At 38.7% G+C, this 22703-nt stretch overlaps 1 protein-coding gene across 7 annotated transcripts; it reads right to left on the reverse strand.

The window, feature by feature from the left end:
- Window positions 1–1371: 1371 nt before the first annotated feature.
- Window positions 1372–17764, reverse strand: vezf1b (vascular endothelial zinc finger 1b). 7 transcript variants are annotated; one of them, XM_053646374.1, is made up of 6 exons: window positions 17087–17764; window positions 10801–11555; window positions 9655–9724; window positions 7174–7339; window positions 5894–6085; window positions 4245–4328 (listed from the first exon to the last, which is right to left on the reverse strand). In XM_053646374.1, exons 1-5 carry the CDS (start codon window positions 17117–17119, stop codon window positions 5901–5903), a joined length of 1209 nt encoding a protein of 402 aa, XP_053502349.1. In that variant the 5' UTR covers window positions 17120–17764; the 3' UTR covers window positions 4245–4328; window positions 5894–5900. The 7 variants fall into 7 exon arrangements, with proteins under 7 accessions (XP_053502345.1, XP_053502344.1, XP_053502343.1 ...); XM_053646372.1 differs by having other exon boundaries at window positions 7069–7339; XM_053646373.1 differs by having other exon boundaries at window positions 4267–4298; window positions 7069–7339.
- Window positions 17765–22703: the final 4939 nt, after the last annotated feature.

A 22703-nucleotide genomic window follows, 5' to 3' on the forward strand; every position in this document is an offset into this window, starting at 1 on the left:
CATGCGCCCCCCGTTTCCACCATCAGGGCAATAATTAAGAAATTCCAGTCAACTGGAAATTGACGTGTCTGTATTGTCTCAGCACACTGTGTAGAGGATGGTTCGAGTCGCCAAAAAATCTCCAAGGATCACAGCTGGAGAATTGCAGAAGTTCGTTGCATCTTGAGGTCAGAAAGTCTCCAAAACTACAATCCGATGTCACCTACATCACCACAAGTTGTTTGGAAAGGTTTCAAGAAAAAAGCCTCTACTCTCATCCAAAAACAAACTCCAGTGTCTTCAGTTTGCCAGGCACTACTGGAACTTCAAATGGGATCGGTTCTATGGTCAGATGAAACCAAAATAGAGCTTTTTGGCAGCAAACACCAGAGGTGATTTTGGCGCACACAGAGAGGTAGCCGTATGGAAAAGTACCTCATGCCCACGGTTAAATATGGTAGTGGCTCTTTAATGTTTTGGGGCTGTTTTTCTGCCAGAGGACCTGGACATTTTGTTATGATACATGGCATCATGGAGTCTATCAAATATCAACAGATATTAAATGAAAACCTGGCTGTCTCTGCCAGAAAGCTTAAAATGGGCCGTGGTTGGATCTTCCAGAGGGACAATGATCCAAATCATACATCAAAATCAACACAAAAATGGTTTACTGACCACAAAATCAAGGTCCTGCCATGGCCATCCCAGTCCCCTGACTTGAATCCCATTGAAAACCTGTGGGGTGAACTAAAGAGGAGAGTCCACCAGCGGGAAATCTGAAGGCTGTGGAGAGATTCCGTATGGAGGAATGGTCTCAGATCCCTTGCCATGTATTCTCCAACCTCATCAGGCATTATAGGAGAAGACTCAGAGGTGTTATCTTGGCAAAGGGAGGTAGCACAAAGTATTGACTAAAAGGGTGTCAATAATTGTGGCACACCTATATTCAAGAGATTTTTTTTTTTTGGATAAACCTGTTTTGTTTGCAATTGTTTGATACCTATGAGAGCAAAGTATTTTTGTGAAATTTATATTTTTTAAACAAAAGATCAAAAGGTTAAACAATAAAGACAATTTTTCACAGCCTCCTTTCCTCATATTTACCAAGGTGCCAATATTAGTGGAGGGCACTGATGCTTGGTTAACTAGGATAATGCAGACCCTGATCCTTCATAAGCACTATCATAAATTATCCCTGGAATCATTTCTGAGACTTAAACAAAATTGTTCTTAAGAAAAAAAAGAAAAAAAAAAGGGAAAAAAAGGAGTAAATAAATTATTCTGTCAGTGTGAATTTAGCAACAAGCCAACTCAGTGAAGCCATCATTAGACTCCAAGTCAGGTCAGCATTTTAGATCAGATTAATGAGCAAGAATTAGTTACATCCATTAGTTACATGTTTTACAATTTTCTTTTATTTAGACAACCCAAATAAAAGGCACATAAAACATTGTGTTTACATAACTGTTCGTGACATACATACATTTTAAAAAAATGTAGGAATGCTTCACCTTTCTGCTAACCAAAAAATTTCCTAGTCTTCATATATACAAAATTATCAATGTTAATGTTCTAATACAAAAAGTTTTATAAAAGGTTATTTTATTTTTTTCCTTGCACTTATCTACCATACCTACGACATCCTCTGAGCTAACGGTTTTGTACAAAGATATACATTCACTGGCATTCACATGGTTCTGCCAATTCATCAAAGCAAATTGTAAAAAGTCAGAACTACTGTTTTATCCTCCAATGTAAAACTTAAGATATCTCCCACCTCTCACTAATAATCAAACATTTCTTTAAAAGATACTGTTGGTGCATAAGGCATTAAAAAAAAAGAAAAAGAAAAAACAACAATACTTAAGGGGAAAAAAAGTCATAATTCCTCATGTGTGATAATCTCCAAAGCAAAATAGATGTAAAATCTTCACAGAGATTTGGTAAACAGGACAGTCATGTTCCTATGTGGCATTTTCAGTTCAGGCACAGAAGTGATGCCACTGGAGGGCCATACAATTATCACAAGCATACTCCAAAAGTTCTGTAATGCTTTGAACCAGTCACATCAGCTCCATTCTTCAAATTCCAGTTCTCAACGTTTAAGGAAAAGACGACACCCCTGTTAAAACTAGGCAATGTTCTCTGAAGGACATCGAGACAAAATGAAAACCATTTTAGGTGCTTAGTTTTTAACTGGAAAGTTCATGCAATGCATGGAAAAGCTGTTAAAAGTTGAAATGGGGAGAAAAGAATTCACAGAGGAGACCAAAAAAAAAAAGAAAAAGAAAAAAAAAAAAAGTTACCATCCAGTAGCTCTTAGGCTTCACTTAACTCGCAGTCCAGATCTGGTTTTCCTCCCAAATCCATTACATCGCTGATCAGCAAAGAATCACATCTAACTACAATTACTGTTCACTAAATTCATTTCTCATGTCAGGTCAGGTCAAACAGAAATAAAGCACATTTGACCATTTACTCTGCCGTACATTAATCTGATTTTCTTACTTGTCCTGACTCATAGTAATCATATAGAGTACATTCTCATGAGAGGGGACTATGCAGAAATGTGTGACACTTAATAGATATTGAAGTTAAAGGCATGTCTCTGATCAGAAATGAATGTTATGGAATAGCAGTGCACCTTCAATATTGCTTTTGCCATCCAAAATGGATGAAACGCTTTGCTTTTGTTCGTTGCCAGCTTCCTACAGTCATTTGGAACACACAAGTGTCACCGATAAAAACCAAGCCAACAAACCCTGAACATCATGATGGCAGTTTTGGTGTAACTGTAATCAAGAAAGAAAAAAAACAGAACCAAAAAAAAAAAACAACAAAAAAACCCCCCCACAAAACCTAATAAATGTAACAAAATGCATCTTCCACCCAGGTACAGTTAATGTCACTTTTATGGGACAGCAAGAAGGATAAAATAGTTTAGTGTATTAAGGAGGTGAAACTTTCCGAAGAGTGTTAAGGATGATTTTACCAACATGAGTGTCAAATGAGTGAGATTCTCCCAGTAAAGACCCCGAGAGGAGGTCCATGCAAGTACAGCCCTCATCCTTAAAGGACGAAGAATAAAGAGTTTTTATTGATGAAACACTCTCAAAAAGGGTATGTTCAGGTCTCAGGATCTCCTTTCAGGGAACGTGGCTACTAGACGGCACCGACATCTACAAAAAGACACTGAACTTTGCAAATTTAAAAACATTTCTCATAATACTGCCATTAGAATATCACCAATCAGATATGTTTTCAGTGCAAGAAGTGTTAAATTTCATGTCCAGCTCCCACTAAGCAGAAATAATGTCCCAGCTATTCAAAACAATAGTACATAATTTTTTTTCTACCAGGAATGATCAACTCCAGAAAATATTTGAAAACTAAAATAATAGCTACGGTTTTAAGTGGCTTACAATGAATGTAAAACCGCCTCTTACTTAGATAGTATTAAAAATAATTATCTCCCACAAATGGAAGCTCCTGTCCCTTTTGTAGTACATAATGCAATAAAACTAGGGAATACTGATCAGCAATCTAAAAAATAAAGTAATCACAGTTCAAAAAAAACTGTTAAAACCAGTCATGCTCACTATCTGATGAAGCAATCTGCTCATCTCCAAATGGCCATTGGCTGAGATCTTCTGGCACTAACGAAGCGAAACCACCAAACGTACAGCCTGCCAGCCTCCGTTCCATACATTAACTATCTTTTTTCCCCCTCTTCCTCACGCTATTTCACTAAACTCTATATATTTCTGGTTCTGCTTAGTCAATAGCCAAAATAAGAATAAACAAAGCACCACCTAACACCAACTAGATCTTTACTTTTTCCTCATCTGCTGCTACTGTCTATCCACACTAAGCTTGGAACTTCTACCTTACGTCCTTGCTTGCCCTTTCTTCACAGCATGCTACTAATGGAAGACCAGAACAGGATTTAAAATAAGACACACTGGGTTGGATGTGTAATCAGAAGATATTTCGGTTCTACCAGGGTGGCGAGGAAGGCAGAACCTGTGAGAGGAACGGCATGCTTTCCATAGGCCTCATGGCGATGTTGAGGGGGCCAGTGATGTTCATGGGCATTGGGGTGCTGATGGCCACCGGGTGGGCGATGTTCATGCCGGTTGCTGTGGCGGGGATGTTCACTGAGGCGATATTGACTGGAGTGGTGATTGTCACCGGGTGCTGCAGGCTCACCGGTGCTGTGATATTCATTGTGTTTGAGGAGATAGTGATGGGGTTGCTGATGGTTCCACGGTTCATGCTGGCAGTGCTGGCGGCGGTGGCCGAGGCAGTGACTGATGTAGCTGAGGAAGAGTTGCATGCGTTGTTAGTGTCTAGAAGATAAAGGAAAAACAAGTCTAAATTTATACCCCAGAATGAGTCATCTAAAGGATGAAAAATAATCTACACTATATGGACAAAAGTTTGTGGACATCTGACCGTCACACCCATATGTGGTTCGTCCTGAAACTGTTATCACAAATTTGGAAGCACACATCATAGACAATTATGTCTTTGTAGGCTATATCATTTCAATTTCCTGTCACTGAAACTAAGGGAGCCAAAGTGAGGTCTATGAAGACATGGCTTGCCAAGGTTGGAATGGAAAAACTCAAGTGGCCTGCACAGAGCCCTGACTTCAACCTCACTGAACACCTTTGAGATGAACTGGAATGTTGACTGCACCCCAGACCTCCTCACTCAACACCAGTACTTGACCTCACTAATGCTCTTGTGGCTGAATGCCCAAAGGCACATTCCAAAATCTAGTGGAAAGCCTTCCCAGAAGAGTGAACGTTATAACACCAAAGGGGGAATACATGTGGAATTGGATGTTCAAAAAGCGGGTATGGGTGTGATGGTAAAATGTCCACAAACTCTAGGCCATATAGTAGATCTAGATCAACAATGTTTGTTAAATATAGGTGTTATTGTTGGCAATTATTGGCACCCCTATGAATTCATATGAGAAAGATATATTTGAAGTATATTCCCATTGATGTATATATTTTTTTAAGTACGTGTGGGTGACTGGGAACAGGAAATTGTTCAACCATGACTTCCTGTTTCACAGGGGTATAAATATGAGGCAACACACATTGTTATGAATGACTAAGGGAATTTGGCCTATGTACGACCAAAGAATATAGCTGTGATGTGCAGCAAAAGGTTGTTGAGCTTCACAAAATGGGAAGTGGCTATAAGAAAATAACAAAAGTATTGAAAATGCCCAGTTCTACCATCAGGGCAATAATTAAGAAGTTCCAATCAACTGGAAATGTTATGAATCAACCTGGAATTGGACATGAGTCTATACTGTCTCAACACACTGTGAAGAGGATGGTCTGAGTGGCCAAAAAATCTCCAGGGATCACAGCTGGACATTTGCAGAAATTAGTTGTCTCTTGGGGTCAGAAAGTCTGCAAAACTACAATCCGAAGTCACCTACATCACCACAAGTTATTTGGAAGGGTTTTAAGAAAAAAAGCCTCTACTCTCATCCAAAAACAAACTCAAGCATCTTCAGTTTGCCAGACACTACTGGAACTTCAAATGGGATCTGGTTCTATGGTCAGATGAAACCAAAATAGAGCTTTTTGGCAATAAACACCAGAGTTGATTTTGGCGCACACAGAGATGTAGCCATATGGAAAAGTACCTCATGCCCACAGTTAAATATGGTAGTGGCTCTTTAATGTTTTGGGGCTGTTTTTCTGCTAGACGACCTGGACATTTTGTTAGGATACATGGCATCATGGACTCAAATATCAAATATCAACAGATATTAAATGAAAACCTGACTGCCTCTGCCAGAAAGCTTAAAATGGGCCGTGGTTGGATCTTCCAGTAGGACAATGATCCAAAACATACATCAAAACACAAAAAATGGTTTACTGACCACAAAATCAAGGTCCTGCCATGGCTGTGGCATAGAAAACCTGTGGGGTGAACTGAAGAGGAGAGTCCACCAGCGTGAACCGTGAAATTTGAAGGCTCTGGAGAGATTCTGTATGGAGGAATGGTCTCAGATCCCTTGCCATGTATTCTCCAACGTCATCAGGCATTATAGGAGAAGACTCAGAGCTGTTATCTTGGAAAAGGGTGGTAGTACAAAGTATTGACTAAAAGGGTACCAAAAATTGATGCACACCTATATTTAACAAAGACATTTTTTGATAAACCTATGTTGTGTTTGCAATTGTTTGATACCCATGAGATCAGAGTATTTTTGTGATTTTTTTTTTTTTTAACAAAAAAGGTTAAACAATAAAGACAATTTTTCACAGCCTTCTTTGCTCATATTTATCAAGGTGCCAACATTAGTGGAGGGCATTATTACAGGATTACAGTTACAGGAATATGCATGAATTGCCATACCAAATAGCAAGATGGCTAGATAACTGCTGGTTGTAAACACTGGCTTGCATCTGTCAAAGGTGGACACAAGTGGATTTCCAGCATCAGAGTCTGGACTGGTATGATCATATTCCTCAGTGATTTATTTAACAAGTCACCAAACCAGTCAAAATATATAAACCATAGTTTGTGTTAGCATACATGTTCTGTTGCATCGGTCATCCTGTAATAATATGCAACCGGCTGAAAGTGAAACAGATGTTCCTGATTTCTGACCCAAACAGCAATCAGTATAATCAGAATTAGCAATCAACAAGGACTTGGATTAATATCTGCCTTTTGAGCTTTAAAAAAAGGGGGAAAATATTTGATATATTTCTTAAATATACAATCTCAGATATGGAGTTCTTCGACTTAATGTTTGAGACCTCTTCTAGGGTTTACTTTATAAACACTGCAAAAAAATATGACCCGTAAAATACCAAACATGAAAACCATTACTATTACTTAATTCAACAATTTATTGAAAACTAATTTACTCAAAAACGTAAATGTGTGGTTTAAAAAAAACCAAACTGGTCGATTACTAGTAGGGAATGGGGACAGTTAGCAGTAATCAATCTACAGGCTGGGACAATAGAAGCAGATCCCTGTAGCAGACAGCAGGAGTGATTTGCTTGAGGAAGTGACAACAACACGACAGAGGGAGATGCCCACCTGAGTGCGTGTCATCCTGGTTTGGCGCAGCCGAGGCGAGCGGAGGCCAGGAGGAAGTGGTAGAGGTGGAGGTGGAGGAGGAATGAGGGGCGAGGGCTGGCGTACCTTTGTTACAGGGCGAGGTGAAGCCGGCCTGGCTGTGCGTCTTCAAATGGCTGGTGATGTAGGCAGCGCTAAGCATCTTGCCGCATATGTTGCAGGTGACTTTACCCTCGTGCCGGATCATGTGGGAACGCAAGCGGTCTTTGGTGGCAAAAGCAGATGTGCAGGCCTGCCACACACAGACAGACAGACAGATCAAAAAAGAGACAAATAGTTAATTATTTCAACCTGCACATTTACAGCACAAACAAACCAGTCCATTTTGGAGCGATCTGTAAATTAATGGGCATGGAATGGTGTCAAAAACACCACTTTTAATGGTACAAGCATCACAAATTATTTTTAAAGAAATATCACACATTTTAAAGCTTAGTACTGCACTGTTCTCTGCAAATAATACAAATATATACTAGGAATTTTCAGGATGTTTTTGAAGAAAAACACTTATTTCATGCATCACTTCTGTATTGAGTACACCAATAGGTGTCCCTAAAATATACTTCATAGTGGTGATACCTTTGCAATCCAGATTATCTGGAGTATTTTTGTGTTGATATTGCCATTTCAATGTACATGTGTCATATCTTCCACAATAATCAACTGAATTAAAATATCAAGGGAATATCATCCATTGCAAATGTATCATCACTACAAAGAATATTATAGGGACACCTACTGGTGTACTCAATCCTATACAGTAGTGATGCACTGACATTTAAATGTTTTTCTTCAAAAACAAAACTGAAAATGCCACAATAGATCTTTATCATCATCATCAGCCAGTGCCAAGCCACTAAGCTTTAAAACGAGTTATGTTCAGTTCACACAAGATGGCCGTCTAAAATTACCATACTGAAACCGCTCAAACGGTTTACAGGAAGAAATACATAGCAATCAACATGACTTACAAAAAAATTGAAACTTTTTGTATTCATATAAACTCTTAAACAAAGAAAACTTTTAAATCAGTGCAAATATGTAACAATTTAATAATTTAAGATAAAAGAACTGAAATTCCAGTGCAACAGTTACTCATACTAAATATAATAAAATTATGTAAACAAAACTGTTTCTATTTTTTTTTAAAGTCCATGTATAACTTTAACATGATAATAAATATCATGTTATGATAGCTTATTACAGAATAATTTTTTTTTTTAACCCTATTTGATCCACCATTGTCTGCTGAGATTAGCCTGACAGAGTTGATGAATATAGGATCAGTGTCAATCTGCACTTTCTGTTGCATAAATTGTAATACATTTATTTGCCTTGTGCTTTTTTGTGAACGAAAAGAATTGTATAATAAATTTGTAACTGGAAAATAAAAAGATTATTTTGTGTGTGCACAAGAGCCAAGGGAGACATAATGGCCATGCTCTCTGGGTGGGAGGGATGGCATTACTCTCCAAACTGTCAATCACAGTGACACTATCCAATCATTGCCATCTGCGAACTTTAAAAACAAAAAAAGTCTGATTACACGATGATGGGTGGAAAATCAGGGACGAGAAAAAGTGTGACAAAGTCCAATACAATCAATAAGAGGAAATGGATTCAGAACTGACGGAGGAAAGACATTTTTATTTAATTATTTGTTCTCCGATTTGGTAGAAAGCTAGTCAATGATGATCATCCTTTCTGTACAATTTCTAATATCTATACATGCATTTCATCTACCATTGTTTACCTTTTGGCGAGCAGGCATCTTCACATCCTCTTTCCTTTACACATTTCACTTTTCTATTTTAGCTAGCTAGAGTGAACAGGCGAGCTTACTCCTATTAACTCCAGAGATGAAGGTTTCCCCTGGAAAAGCCCCTACATTCACGCTGTAGTCCACAGCAGCACACACAAAAATTAAAGCAGACCAACCCTTTCCCCTTCAAACAGAATTTATTTTAGCCTAGAACTAGCCTACTTCATTCTGTAGGTGATGTGTGTTTATGATACTACAGATTGAGCGGAGTTTCACAGTAGCATTGGTGATGTATGAGCACCGCTGTAGGTTCAGTCATAGTGAGCGCTAATCAGCTGATGGTAGCTAAACGACTACAGCTATAACTTTTTCAAAGTAAGAGATTTTGCACAGTCATTATGCGATAAAACATATAGTAAAATGATCAAACTGCCAGATGCCATTTTGCATTTTGTTTATATTCCATCTTAATTTAATTTGGCTTGCACGTGTGTTGCGGATCACTTTTCAGCCTTATAAAAGGAATATCCTATCAACTGTATTTAGTGGTGTTGATTTGCAATATTTCACTTCAGCATTGATAAAATGCTTCAGGAACATTTTTAACTCCCCAACCCTCCTACTACATGACCACTTAAAGAAGCTATGCCAGTATACTTTCTGACCAGCTATCACCACTAAAACAACCAGAGCCCACTGAAAACAGAAGCTTCCGACAAATATACCCAATAAAACCCACACCAGAGCCCATTTTAGTACGAAAGAAACAGAGAGTTGCCTCTTACCGTTACTTGGCATTTAAACGGCCGCTCTGTAGAGTGGACGTGTTTAACGTGACAGCTGAGATGATCTGGCCTGTGGGGGAGAAAAGAACAATGCGTAAGAGAAATAAAAAGGTTTATGCTACGATTATTAAAATCTCCTATTACACCAACTGTGAGGGATTGACAATAAAAATGAAGAAGTAATGATGTAATGCAAAGTATAGAGTCAAAAATGAGTTATGGTGACTATAAAGGAGAGTCACTATATAAAACAAAAAGCAATGCATGACATAGAAGCATTATTCTTGGCTAAAAGGCATTTTCACAAGGCACCAAAAATAAAGCTAATCAATTCCGTTACGACTCTCAGAAACTTTTAGGGGAAACAAAGCCACAGCACACATGTGCCAGCATTATTCTCTAAATATATATCAGGCTTCTGCAGTATAACAATAAATAGTGCTTGTATGAGCTTACATATTTGCCATGAAACCTTTTCTTTTTTTAAACAGTAAGAATAATTAATAGAATAGAATAAATAAGAAATTCATTTTAATTTAGTTTCACCTCAGTTAGTTTTAAATGAATCATTAGCTTGTTAAAATAACGTGCCACAACGGGAACAGAAACGTGTGTGAGGACACTCAATAGCCAGATGGCTAGTGAGTGCAAGAGAATTTTTAAGAAAAAGTCTTTCTTTGTCACATATACATTACAGTGAAATTGTTTTTCCTTCACATATCCCAGCTTGTTAAGACACTGGGGTCTGAGACAGTGACAGCTTGGTGCTGCTGGGGCTTGGGCCCACGACCTCCAGGTCAATAACCCAGAGCATTTAACCACAATCCAACACTGCCCAATCATTAATCAGGAATTCTTAAAAGGGAAATTGCAAGCACAGAAAAATACTAATAAATAACGGCCCACAGGACCACTAAAGCTCTTAATTTGTTTAATCCAGCAGTCTAAAAACTGATCCTCAGACCCCTACATACTGTCCACATTTGGCTCTGTCTCAGCTCCCAGCATGTGTGAACCATCAGGAACTGAAAATATCCGGTTCAGGGTCTGTTGGATGCTGGGAATGCACAAAAGTGGACCACATAGGTGGTGTGGGTCCAAGGACCTGTTTGGAAACAAAAGACTAATCCAAATCTCAGAACCCACCTGGAGAAGCCTTTGCCACAGACGGAGCAGATGTAGGGCTTGTGCACACCACCGTCGTGCGAGCGCACATGGTAGGTCATGCGGTCCTTCCTCTTGAAGCGCTGGTGGCAGATGGGACACTCGAAAGGCTTCTCGTCCGAGTGTGACAGCTTGTGCCGGTTCAGGTGGTAGACATCGCGGAAAGCTTTACCACACATCTCACATCCGTGGTTCTTCTTCACTGGCTTCGGGGGCTTTTTGGGTACGCTGGGCTGCTGCTGGGGCAGATTGGCCATTGCAGCCACTGTCATTGTGGCTGAATTGGTGCCAGTCAAGATACCTGCAGCAGAGACATAGGTGGGGTTGCCGTTGCTATCCCGCTGTTGCACAGTAGAGATCATTGGCACCATGGTTGGCGCTGCTGGTGTCTTTTTGGGCCGGGACACCATCTTGATGCCCGTGTGGCAAGACTCGTGCCGCCGCAGATGGTAGCTGTCTCGGAAGGACTTGCTACAATAGCCGCAGATGAAGGGTGTTTTTGACTTGGGCTCCTTCTTAACCACCACAGGACCTCCCCCACCTCCCCCTCCACCGCCCCCTCCACCTGTACCACCGGCCATGTTGTCCTTGAGGAGCTCGGCCGCACTGACTGGAGGCTTTTGCTCCAGTGGGATGGGGAGCACAGGTTTTTGGTCTTGGGGTTCTGTTCCAGCATTGAGTAGAGGCAGCAGACTGTTCTGGCCAACCTGGTGCTGGTGGTGGAGGGTGTCATTTGTCTGCTCGGAGGAAAGAGAGAATGTATAAAAATCTCTTCACGAAATATATTAAGCCTATGTTTCAGCCTTTTTACCTAACAGATTCAGATTAATTTTTATGCCTAGCCACATTCATCAATTTTATCAAATTATCATATGAAATTAACATAGGCAGTACACTGAATATGTTGACTTTTGAAATGTTTAACTAACTGGTTAGCCTGTATTAACCACATTACCCCAAAATGATCTTTTTTCTTAATAGAATCAGAATTTTTTTCTGTCCTTTATTTAGACAACTTTCCTAAATTTCACAAGAATCACAGTTCTCAGTTTAAATGGTACATATACATATATACAAACACACACACACATGCATACATACATACCCTGCACATATTTTATCAAATTGGAATTCTTGTGTACATTTTCAGTATTAATCTCTATTAGCATTATTATAATGTTGCCAACAAATATGAATCATCTTCCTGCACACTGACTTTGCACTGAGCTCTGAGCTGGCCTGTTGAACTCCTAGCAGTGTAGTTTGCCATAAAATAAAATGTTCTAGTAATGTTGAAGTAGACAAGCCAAGATTAGAAGGACGGTGGTAAATCTTTATCCGAAATAGAACACGACTCATTTCAAGAGCATCTGTGCAACACGGAAAAACAAGCAACCGCGACTGAAACTGAGACAGATAAATAGATAAAATACTTGAATAATAAATGCATAGTTACAAAAGGCAGAGTTCCTAGAAATTCCCATCTCTGCAGAGAGAAAGACAGGCATACGGTCAGACACGCACAGACTTTTTAGCCTTCTAAAGAGGAATTGGTGAAATGCCAAAATCATCCAGATGAAACTGCAAAAACAGTTTTAGAAACAGTTATGGCCCTACATGAGATAGACACCCTAGCGTCTCTAGCAGCTCAGCATAAAGAGAGACATAGCATGCTGCCATGATGACACCTAAATCTGTTACATGTAAAGTGATCTCTGGCTATCGTAAAAGCCATTCCACATGTGACTGGGCGCACAACCTTTTCTGGCTCAGGGAGACGTGCCAAAACTACCAGGTCTGTGTGTTACTGACCCCACCAATAAACCCCACTGTGCAGAATGACAACAAAGTCAAGAAAATAAATCTAATACTTCGCAATATAGCAGCATGTGAAGATGAGGTCCATGTATGCTCAAAATGGTTCCCAAATACATTATGAAGTACTTTGTCTGAAGAAAAATAAACAGCAGACAATCAGTGTGTGGGCTTGTTGGACATAGAATGTTTAACAGAAAAAGACCCCATTCATATTTGTCGCTTCGAAACATTATGTACAACAAACAAATCCAGGTAAAATCTAGTATTCATTCATCATTAAACGGGCTTGTTGTATTTTAAGTAAGAAGAAATTTGACTGCTGATACAAAAATATGATGTGTTACATTTAAGCAAAATTTAATTACAGACTGAAGAAAACAGAAAAGACTACAGAGAGGTCAGCAGGCCTCAACACTGAACTGAAAGACTACACTATCATTACAGCTTGTCCATTCTGCAGCTGCCTGCACAGGTCCATTGGTCATGGCATCGAGAGCAAGAAGGAGAAAGTGTGAGAAAGAAAGAAAGTGGGGTGCAGTGGAAAATGGTATGCAATGCATGAATACAATTATTATAAAATACAAAATAGGGGAAAAAAGTAGTGCTTTGCCAGCAACATGAGCAAAGCTTAAGTATGTACAAGTATCTTAGCAGTATGTACAGTTACAATCAAAATTATTCAACCCCCCATTGCAAATCAGGTTTATTGTCAAAATGTACAGACTTTCAGCTGTTTGCAATGAACAAATCAAAGAAAAGCAATTGAAATAGTTCAACACAACGAATGCTTCAAGTGGTTTCCCCAAATTCAAGTGTAAATGCAAATTATAATGATTTCCCCAGTTTCAAAATTATTCATCCACTTCATGGCAAGCATCTTTAGTACTTAGTAGAGCACCGTTTTGCCGTTATGACCTGCTGCAAATGAGATGCATAGCCAGACACCAGCGTTCCTGGCAGCATTCAAGAGCAATGGCCTACAGTTCAGTAATATTCGTGGGTGTGTGTGCTGCAACCACTTTCTACAAATCCCACCAGAGATTTTCTATGAGGTTCAAGTCAGATGACTGTGATGGCCCTGTAGAATCCTCCAGAACAACTTCTGCAACCAAGCCTTGGTGGAATTTGAGGTATGCTTGGGATCACCGTCCTGTTGGAAGGTTTCTCCTAGGATTTCCTGATACTTCAATGAATCCATCTTGCCTTCCACACGCTGTAGGGTTCCAGTGCCAGAGGATGCAAAGCAGCCCCAGAACATCACCCAGGTGCTGGGTCTTTTGCAGTCACTCGAGGGTTTTTCACAACCTGCCTTCTCAGAAATCTGGTTGCAGCTGTTGATAGTTTCCTTTTTCTGCCCCGTCCAGGTATTACCGACATTTTCTGTCCCTAGCCAGTTCAGGTATTTCATGTGTTCCAGCTCAAGCACACCTGGTGCAATTGATGAAGCCCTTGATTAGTTGTATCAGGTGTGCTTGAGATAAAACCTGTTATGCATATTTGTGCTGTTGTGAGGGATTATATTCAGGGGTTGAATAATTTTGAGACTGGAGAAGTCATTATAAGTTGCATTTTCAGTTGAATTTGGGGAAACCACTTGAAGCATTCATTGTGTTGAATCATTTCAATTGCTTTTGTTTGATTTATTCATTGCAAACAGCTGAAAGTCTGTACATTTTGACAGTAAACCTGATTTGCAACTGGGGTTGAATAATTTTGATTGCGACTGTATTAGTGTATATGATACTACAATAAACTTCAGGTTAAACACTACTTCTGTGTTCAACAAAATCCCTCGGACACTAAGCATTTTGTAGACTGCATGTAATCATACTGAGAGATTTCTCTTTCCGGAGAGCCTCGTCCAGATGCAACAGTGTTTAAACACGAAAAAGTAAAAGCATGTCACATATCAATACTACTCATGTGACTCATCTGACCACAGGGTAAAACTACTAAAGAGCTGAAGATGTGAATAAAGAAGTCCAGTGTAAAGTATAGCCTAAGATTAAAGCAGTAAGTTGCAATCAGCATTTGTTTGAATTTTTTTTTTGAACACCTGGCTTCATCTGTGCAAGACTGTGTGTTTTATGCTCTGAACTTTAGCATCAATAATAACGCTGAACAGTGCGGTACAGAAACACGAATGTTCCTGTCTAAGTGTTAGGTTAGTTTCTAAACACATTAAGCTCTATTTTGAACTAGTTTGTCGGTACTCAATCTGGGACCTGCTTTAACAAGCCAATAAAGTTATATTGTGGATTTTTTTATTTAATATGTATTCACCTGCTGATTTCTTTACATTTCAGCCATTACACCATTACAGCCATTATAAGTGCATCATTTACCATTTACATAGAACGAAGACTGAATTTGTATTAAAGCAGGAACTGAACTCAGACTAAGTTTTTTTTTGTCTGCTACAGACGGATTAAGCGATGCCTGTTGGGAGCTAGACAATGCCACGCTTATGAATAACCTCAGACGCCTCGCGAACAATGCCGGGTGACGCGCTACACCGCCGTCTCATTAGATGCTGAATCACAAAGAGGGAATCAAGCAGAACAATTCCTTTCAGTTTTTTCTCCTAGGGAAAATATCACCGATGCTTCAATGATACTCTTTTTTTTTCTTCCCCTTTTACAATAAAAGGTTTTCTATTACAATCAAAATGACACATTATCATGGAGTTGACCAACATGTGTGTGAAAATTAAAAGAGCTTCGTCACTAATGCAGTTAGTCATTAAGTGTATACACGGTCAATATTAACTCAGAACAAGTGAAAAGTTAATCATAGTCTTGGGAAGTTAGTTACACCGTTTTACTTCTAATCTCACTCTTCACTGATCAAACAGTGTTACGAGCACTGGATTTCACACTGCTCTCTAAGTTTTTTTTTTCCTTCTTCTTTTTTTAGTTAATGCCTTACATATTCCTTAAATAAAAGGATACATATTAATTTGAGTAATTTCCTATCACACTTTTCTGCTACAGAAGAAATATGTTCAGAACCCCAAGAACAGGTCCATGCTAGTTTTTTCTTTTCGATCACACTCACTGACTCGAGTTGTAAAGGGACAGAAAACACTTCAAGATCTCATTAACACCCTCGGCCTTCCTTTCTCAGGCAGAGCACGGCTGTTTTTTGGAGTTTTGTTTTTTGGCCTGTGGGCAAAACGGCGTAAAGTGCAGCGCCAAATCAACCTGAAGTGATATTATACCCTTATTATTATATTACACTTAATACAAAGATGAAAAGATATATTTTCAGAAAGATTGCCCAGTAGTATATGATCTATACCCTTCTGCAGGAGGTATGTAGTAGGTAAAGCGAAAGAAGTGGGTATATTTCTTGCATGTATGAACTTGGCTCAGTCTATTAAAGGCACAAACTGGGTTGTAAATTGTAGTGCCAGATCAGTGTGTGTGGCTCATGCCCAAATTTTCAAGCAGCAATCATATTTTGAACATGAATTCACAGTTCTGAACGCATGCACGGTTTCCCAGTGGGTTTTAGTGGGTCATCCTCGGTTTAGCAAGCGAGTGAAGTAGGGTACAGTGTGTTTTCCTGTATGAACTGGGGTTTATATTTGGTGCACGTGAACATGAAGTGTAATGCATGCAGAATGCGGCACCTTCACTGCTCTCTCTGAACATAGCTGAGATTCCATCTGCAGCCCGCCGAGAGCCTGCTGTTTTTTCAAAGTAAGAGTTGGAGAAGAGAAGAAGAGAAACCAACCAGCTTCAATCTTAAACATGTGTATGATGTGTTAAAGTATAAACAGTGGGGGGAAAACCCACAGACTCGACGGCTCTCTTTACACTTACACAGGTTATTCCTGTATCTCGCGCTCAATGCAAAACGCAGCACGAGCGTGCCGATGAGACGCAGAATGCTAACGCTGCTAACGAAAAGTTGTCTGCTTGATTATACCCACCCTACAGCACCGATAAGGCCACCAAAGCTACATTAAAAACTGATTTGATGTACCCTCCAGTGTGTTTTCCATCATTATTTTCTCGCCTTGACCGCGAACACCACACACCTATTAAATCAATGAAGGCATCGTTTAAAAAAAGAGAGAGAGAAAAAAAGTGTCCGACATGCTGACAAGCGGAAAGTAAGTAGCCCGCTAAGCTAACGCGAGAAAAAACAAACACAACATGGAGTAAAAACCGAGGAAGGAAAAGCCATAAGGATCCCCGAGAGTCTGATCTCCCCCACACTCCACAGCTGGAAGTCTGGAGCTGATGGAGCCAGTTAGCTAAACTCGCTAGCTTGTAAGCTGGCACGCTAGCTAACCCAGCTAGCTACCATTGTTTTGCTTGAATAGATTTAGCTAAAAAATATTTATGGTTTTTCTGGACATAATAATATCGGCGCCACAAACAGGCTTCGAGGTTGCGAGCGTTTTCGAGCCGCTCATATTTGTTGGAAATGTTTCTCTTACCTGAAATAAAAATGAGCTCCAGCTCGGCTCCATTGCAACACTTAGCTAAAAATCTGCAGGAAACCTACAAGAAATCTACAACAAAGCAGCTAAACATGGCAGCTGCTCCAACTTCCTGTAACCCTGCGGGCCAAACCATCGCCTGAGAAAAGCGCCACTGCTGTTGGGATTGTCCACTCAACACCAAGCACACACACTCACGACACAACACAACTCAAAACAACACAACTCAAAACAACACAACTCATTTACTTTATTTAACGTGGAGCAGACAGATGAATAATAATTTCTGGAATGAAAACGTTATTTTTTTTATTGTATTATCAAAAATAAACAGAAGCTTATTAGTAGTATTTATATTATTTAATTTCAAGTACTTCCTTTTGTTTTGGTTTGATATCTTTTCATTATATTTTGATTTTTAAAATGTGTGTATTACATGTTTATCCTGTGCATATTCTATTAAACTTTATATCATTCACTTTGTGCTGCTTGACTGTAAAGCACTTTGAGCTGCCACGTGCTTGAACATTGGCCCATAAATACCGTTTAATTTATATTCAAATTAAGTGCTTCTTCACGCCTATGTATCCATCCATGTCCACATAACCATTTATCCATGGATCCTAGCTCATTTGGTGCCCTAGGCGAGGTTCAGCCTCAACCCCCTCTACCAAAAAAAAAAATAAAATCTGATACAACACTCATTTCTCGTACTCAATAATATTTTATGTACTTCAATTATAAAAAATTATATATATATATATATATATATATATATATATATATATCAATTTTTTAAAATAATAAATAGACATAACCACAAAAAAGATATACACTACAAAGCAAGTGCTAAAAAAATGTATAATAAACATAAATAACAATAATAATAATAATAATAATAATAAAAGAATGCAGTATATACTGTAATTTAAACACTGTGCTGTACCTGCATTCATTTCAGGTAATGTGTGCTTTTAGAAGTTTACCTTCCTGCCTGCAAAATCATGAATAATGACATCATGTGAGATTTGACCAGCAATGTCATGGTTAATGGTTAATCACAGCCACAAAAATGACAAATGATACAGAAATTGTAATCAGCTTACTTTTGTTTTTTCACACTTTGCCTCTTCTTCTTTTTTTTCGAAATTGAGCTCCAGATGGTTTTTATCGCTTCATTTTGCGTCTCAACTAACAACCTTGATACGTCAGCAGTAATAAGTCAGCAGCATTAGCATAAAAATTATGCCATGATCGTTATCGTCTATAATGCCATAAAAAAAACTAAATCATCATTACTGACACTCACACACACACTTCACAGTCACACAGACACACCAACGGTAATGATTTATAAGTATGATGTAGTTTATAATGTTATTTTAAATAAATAAATAAATAAATAACCAACGATGAGTACCGTGTTGCACTTAATACAGCCTTGCACACATTGGCGCTTATTTACATCGGCACTAGGGGGCGCCAACAAACCAATTTGACCAAACAAACTTTTCTGAGGTAATAAAAGACATGAGGAACGTTAAATGTGGCTCAGTACTGTTAATCAGATTCGGTGGGGCGGCTGTAGGGCTTCACCCCAAATATGGTAGCGCCCTAAATATGTTGACGCCCTTGGCAGCTGCCTATGACGCCTAATGGATTGACCGGTCCTGATGCACACTCCAGTACAGTCAACTACAAAATTACTGGCAACCAACATAACAGTTCACTGTATAAATATTACAAACAACAGATTAAAAAAACAACACTCAAACAACTGAAGAAACTATTCATCTTAGCTCTAACAAAAAACATTCTCACAAGAACCTCTTTCTTCAATGCTAGTATTTTCCACTAAAAATGTGAAACCTTAAAAATATTCAAATTAAATTCTATCAGTTTGGCATTCCATTAATCTTCAGTAACCGTTTCGGTTCAAAGTTAGAGAATTCACCCAGAATGCTTGGGACACCAGTCCATCACAGAGCACCATGCACACACACAGTCTCAGTTACAAATTACAGGCAATTTACTGTTACAGTGTAACCAGTTCATGTACCTGCATGTTTCTGGGTGGTGAGAGGAAACCGGAGAACCCAGAGGAAACCCACATGAACACAGCAAAAACGTGCAAAAATCCACACAGACAGTAACCCGAGGTCAGGATGAATATGAATTAAATGCAAGCAACTTGTCATCTTTTTAAAAAATTATATATTTTTAAAAATTGCACCCAGACTCCAGAAGCCATTGCATGTGGCAAAAAAAGTAAAAACAAACAAACAAACAAACAAATAAAACGTCTGGAACAGTTAGAAATTTGCCAGGAAGAGGACATACTTCAGGATATACAGGATATTTTAACCGAAAACTTGGTTTGAGGGTAATACATGATTAATTGATCTTTTAACAAGAAATGACTCAAGATACATATCAAGTGCAAATTTTTTTTTGGTGAAGGGAGGCTTCACCAAAAACATAAGTGTTGGATTGCTGATAATTTTGACACAAAAATATTGAAAAATTAATTCTTTACTTAACAGTATATTTATATTTATATATATATATATATATATATATATATATATATACACATTTTTAAATATCACTCATTATGTATGTATGTGGTGCATATTTGTATACTTTCTTGCAGGGTGATGTTAATTCGGTAAATGACTCTACCTGAAAACATGCTGATTGTTCTACAGATTGTTTTGTTGCTTTTATATATATATGTAGGCCTACCTTGCAAATTTGGACATACATAGACATATAATTTTCTTATACCTGTGTAAGGACCTGTGCAATGTCAATCAAGCTCTTCTCTTCTGTTCTATTCTGAATAGAATAGAGTCTACCAAAATAATATTATGGTCTCAGTAAGCACAAATTAATTTAGTGTAAAATTTCACATTATAAAAACTAAAGTATAATTAAATGTGGTGTGATGGGTATAACCCAGATTTCACCCATGAAAGTTAATTCAACATTTCCAAGCCAACCACACACGCCAGTAAGCACCGGCCTCTTAACAGCAGTAGTGGCACTTCCCCCCTGAGCAGCAGTGTATATAGCAGGACTGTGATCATGTTGGAGCGAACACGTGACTGATTCACCGCTTCACTCTTTCACACACTGCAAAAAGACATTCAGGTTTCAAAGAAGAGGAGTGAGAAGCCACTAGGACCTACCATCTGTTTTGATATTTCAATGGATATACTGTAAATCATACTGATGACCTGAGTTGCTGGTAATATCTGGATAAAAGCATTCCTCTGTGTTTTTACACGTCTAACTTAATTTTGTCTATGCAACTATTTCAGTTTTATTAATGGTTAGGGTTGAGTAACATATATTTACACTTGACACTGTAGAAAATAGTTTACAATTTTAATCATACACATTTAAGTGAGGTAGAAATGCTTTATGAATTACAACCCCAATTCCGAAAAAGTTGGGACAGTATGGAAAATGCTAATAAAAACAAAGTGGAGAGATTTGTAAATGTACTTTGACTTGTATTTAAAGAAAAAAAAAAACGTATAAAGACAAGGTATTTGATGTTTTACCTAATAAACTGCACAGTTTTTTTTGAAGGTAAACGTTTATTTTGAAACTGATGCATGCAACACTTTCCAAAAAAGTTGGGACAGGGTCAGTTTAGGACTAATAGCGATGTGACAAGTTAAAATATGAAGGTGATGTGAAACAGGTGAGTCAATAATCTAATCATAGTATAAAAGGAGCCTCCAAAAAAGGCCTAGTACTTCAAGAGCAAGGATGGGTCGAGGCTCGCCAATCTGCCAACAGATGCCTCAGTGAATAATCCAACACTTTGAGAACAACATTCCCCAAAGACAAACCGGTAGGATTTTGGGCATTTCACCTTCTACAGTGCACAATATAATTAAAAGTTTCAAGGAATCCGGTCAAATCTTGGTGCATAAAGGGCAAGGCTGAAAACCACTTCTGAATGTGCAATCTCTGATCCCTCAGATGTCACTGTCTTAAAAACATGACTCTGTAACAGATATCCTGAAATGGGCTCGGGAATACTTTGGTAAATCTTTGTCAGTCAACATCATTCGCCGCTGCATCAACAGATGCAAGTTAAGACTTTACTGTGCAAAGCAGAAGCCATACATCAACACTGTCCAGAAGCGCTGCCGACTTCTCTGGGCTCTGTCTCATCTGAGATGAACAGTAGAATAGTGGAATCGTGTTTTGTGATCAGACGAGTCAACATTTCAAATAGTTTTTTTTTTACAAAACAGCCGTCATGATCTTCGGGCCAAAGAGGATAAGGACCATCCAAGCTGTTATCAGCGTCAGGTCCAAAAGCCAGCGTCTGTCATGGTATGGGGGTGTGTCAGTGCCCATGGCATGGGTAACTTGCACATCTGTGAGGGCATCATTAATGCAGAAAGATATGTACACATTTTGGAGCAACATATGCTGCCATCCAGAACAGGACAACACCAAACCAAATTACAAGCACATATTTGCGTAAACAGAAAATGTGGGTGCTAGCATGGCCTGCCTGCAGTCCTGACCTATCTCCGATTGAGAATGTGTGGCGCATTATGAAGTGCAAAATAAGGCAACGAAGGTCCTGTACAGTTGCGTAGCTGAAGAAATGCATAATGGATGAAAGGGGGGGGGCGATTTTGCTTGCTAAACTTAAACAACTGGTGTGTTCAGTGCCAAAACGCTTAAAAAGTGTTATTAAAAGAAAAGGTGACGTTACACAGTGGTAAACACTGACTGTTCCCAACGTTTTTGAGTGTGTTGCAGTCGTCATATTTGAAATAAGTGTATATTTTCAAAAAGAAATTAAATTCACAAAGAAAAACATCAGATAATGTGTTAATAATGTGTTTTCAATATCGTACAGGGTGAACTGAATTTTCAAAAGACTCTTTTTTTTTTTTTTTTTCTGCATTTCCATATTGTCCCAACTTTTTCAGAATTGGGGATGTAGCATTGTTACCTCTTCCAGCAAATTCCTCTGAATGGTGTTTTTAACTGTTCATGGACATTCAGAGACGTTGCCTCCTATTGTACTTTTAAATCTTTGCTGTGTTGTACATTGGGAGTCTTTGTCTGAATACAGTTATATTATTGGGTGGAAGGCCTGAATACATTTAGTCAGCCCATTCTTCCAGAGCTTGCTCAGTGGAGTTCATTCCCTCTGACAGGCTTCTCTACAAATGTAGACATGCGTATGGGATCAAACAGAGACAAATCACACAAGGTCAGTGTCTACCTTTTTCTGTATGTCTATGTAAATTGCAGTTTGGTCTCTTGACCTTTATTTCTGTAACACATAAAAGTTGTTATAGAAGTTGGTACATATTATAGAACCACTGTATACACGTAGCTCTCAGTGAACAAGGATCGGATAATATTATATTGTGTAAAACATTCCAGCAGTTTTCTACCTTTTTATTTAGTACACCTGTAGGATATGTGTGATTATCAGAGAAAAGAATTTCCACACTTTTATGTGTACCGAGAATGCTAAACACACTTACAGTGGAGGTCAAAAGTATTTGTAAATTAGGATTTGCACTGCAGTTCAGCAGAAAGTGTTTCTGCCTCACAGGTCAATGAT

This window comes from Ictalurus furcatus, chromosome 17 (assembly GCF_023375685.1).
Source record: "Ictalurus furcatus strain D&B chromosome 17, Billie_1.0, whole genome shotgun sequence".
In the NCBI taxonomy this organism is placed as follows: Eukaryota; Metazoa; Chordata; class Actinopteri; order Siluriformes; family Ictaluridae; genus Ictalurus; species Ictalurus furcatus.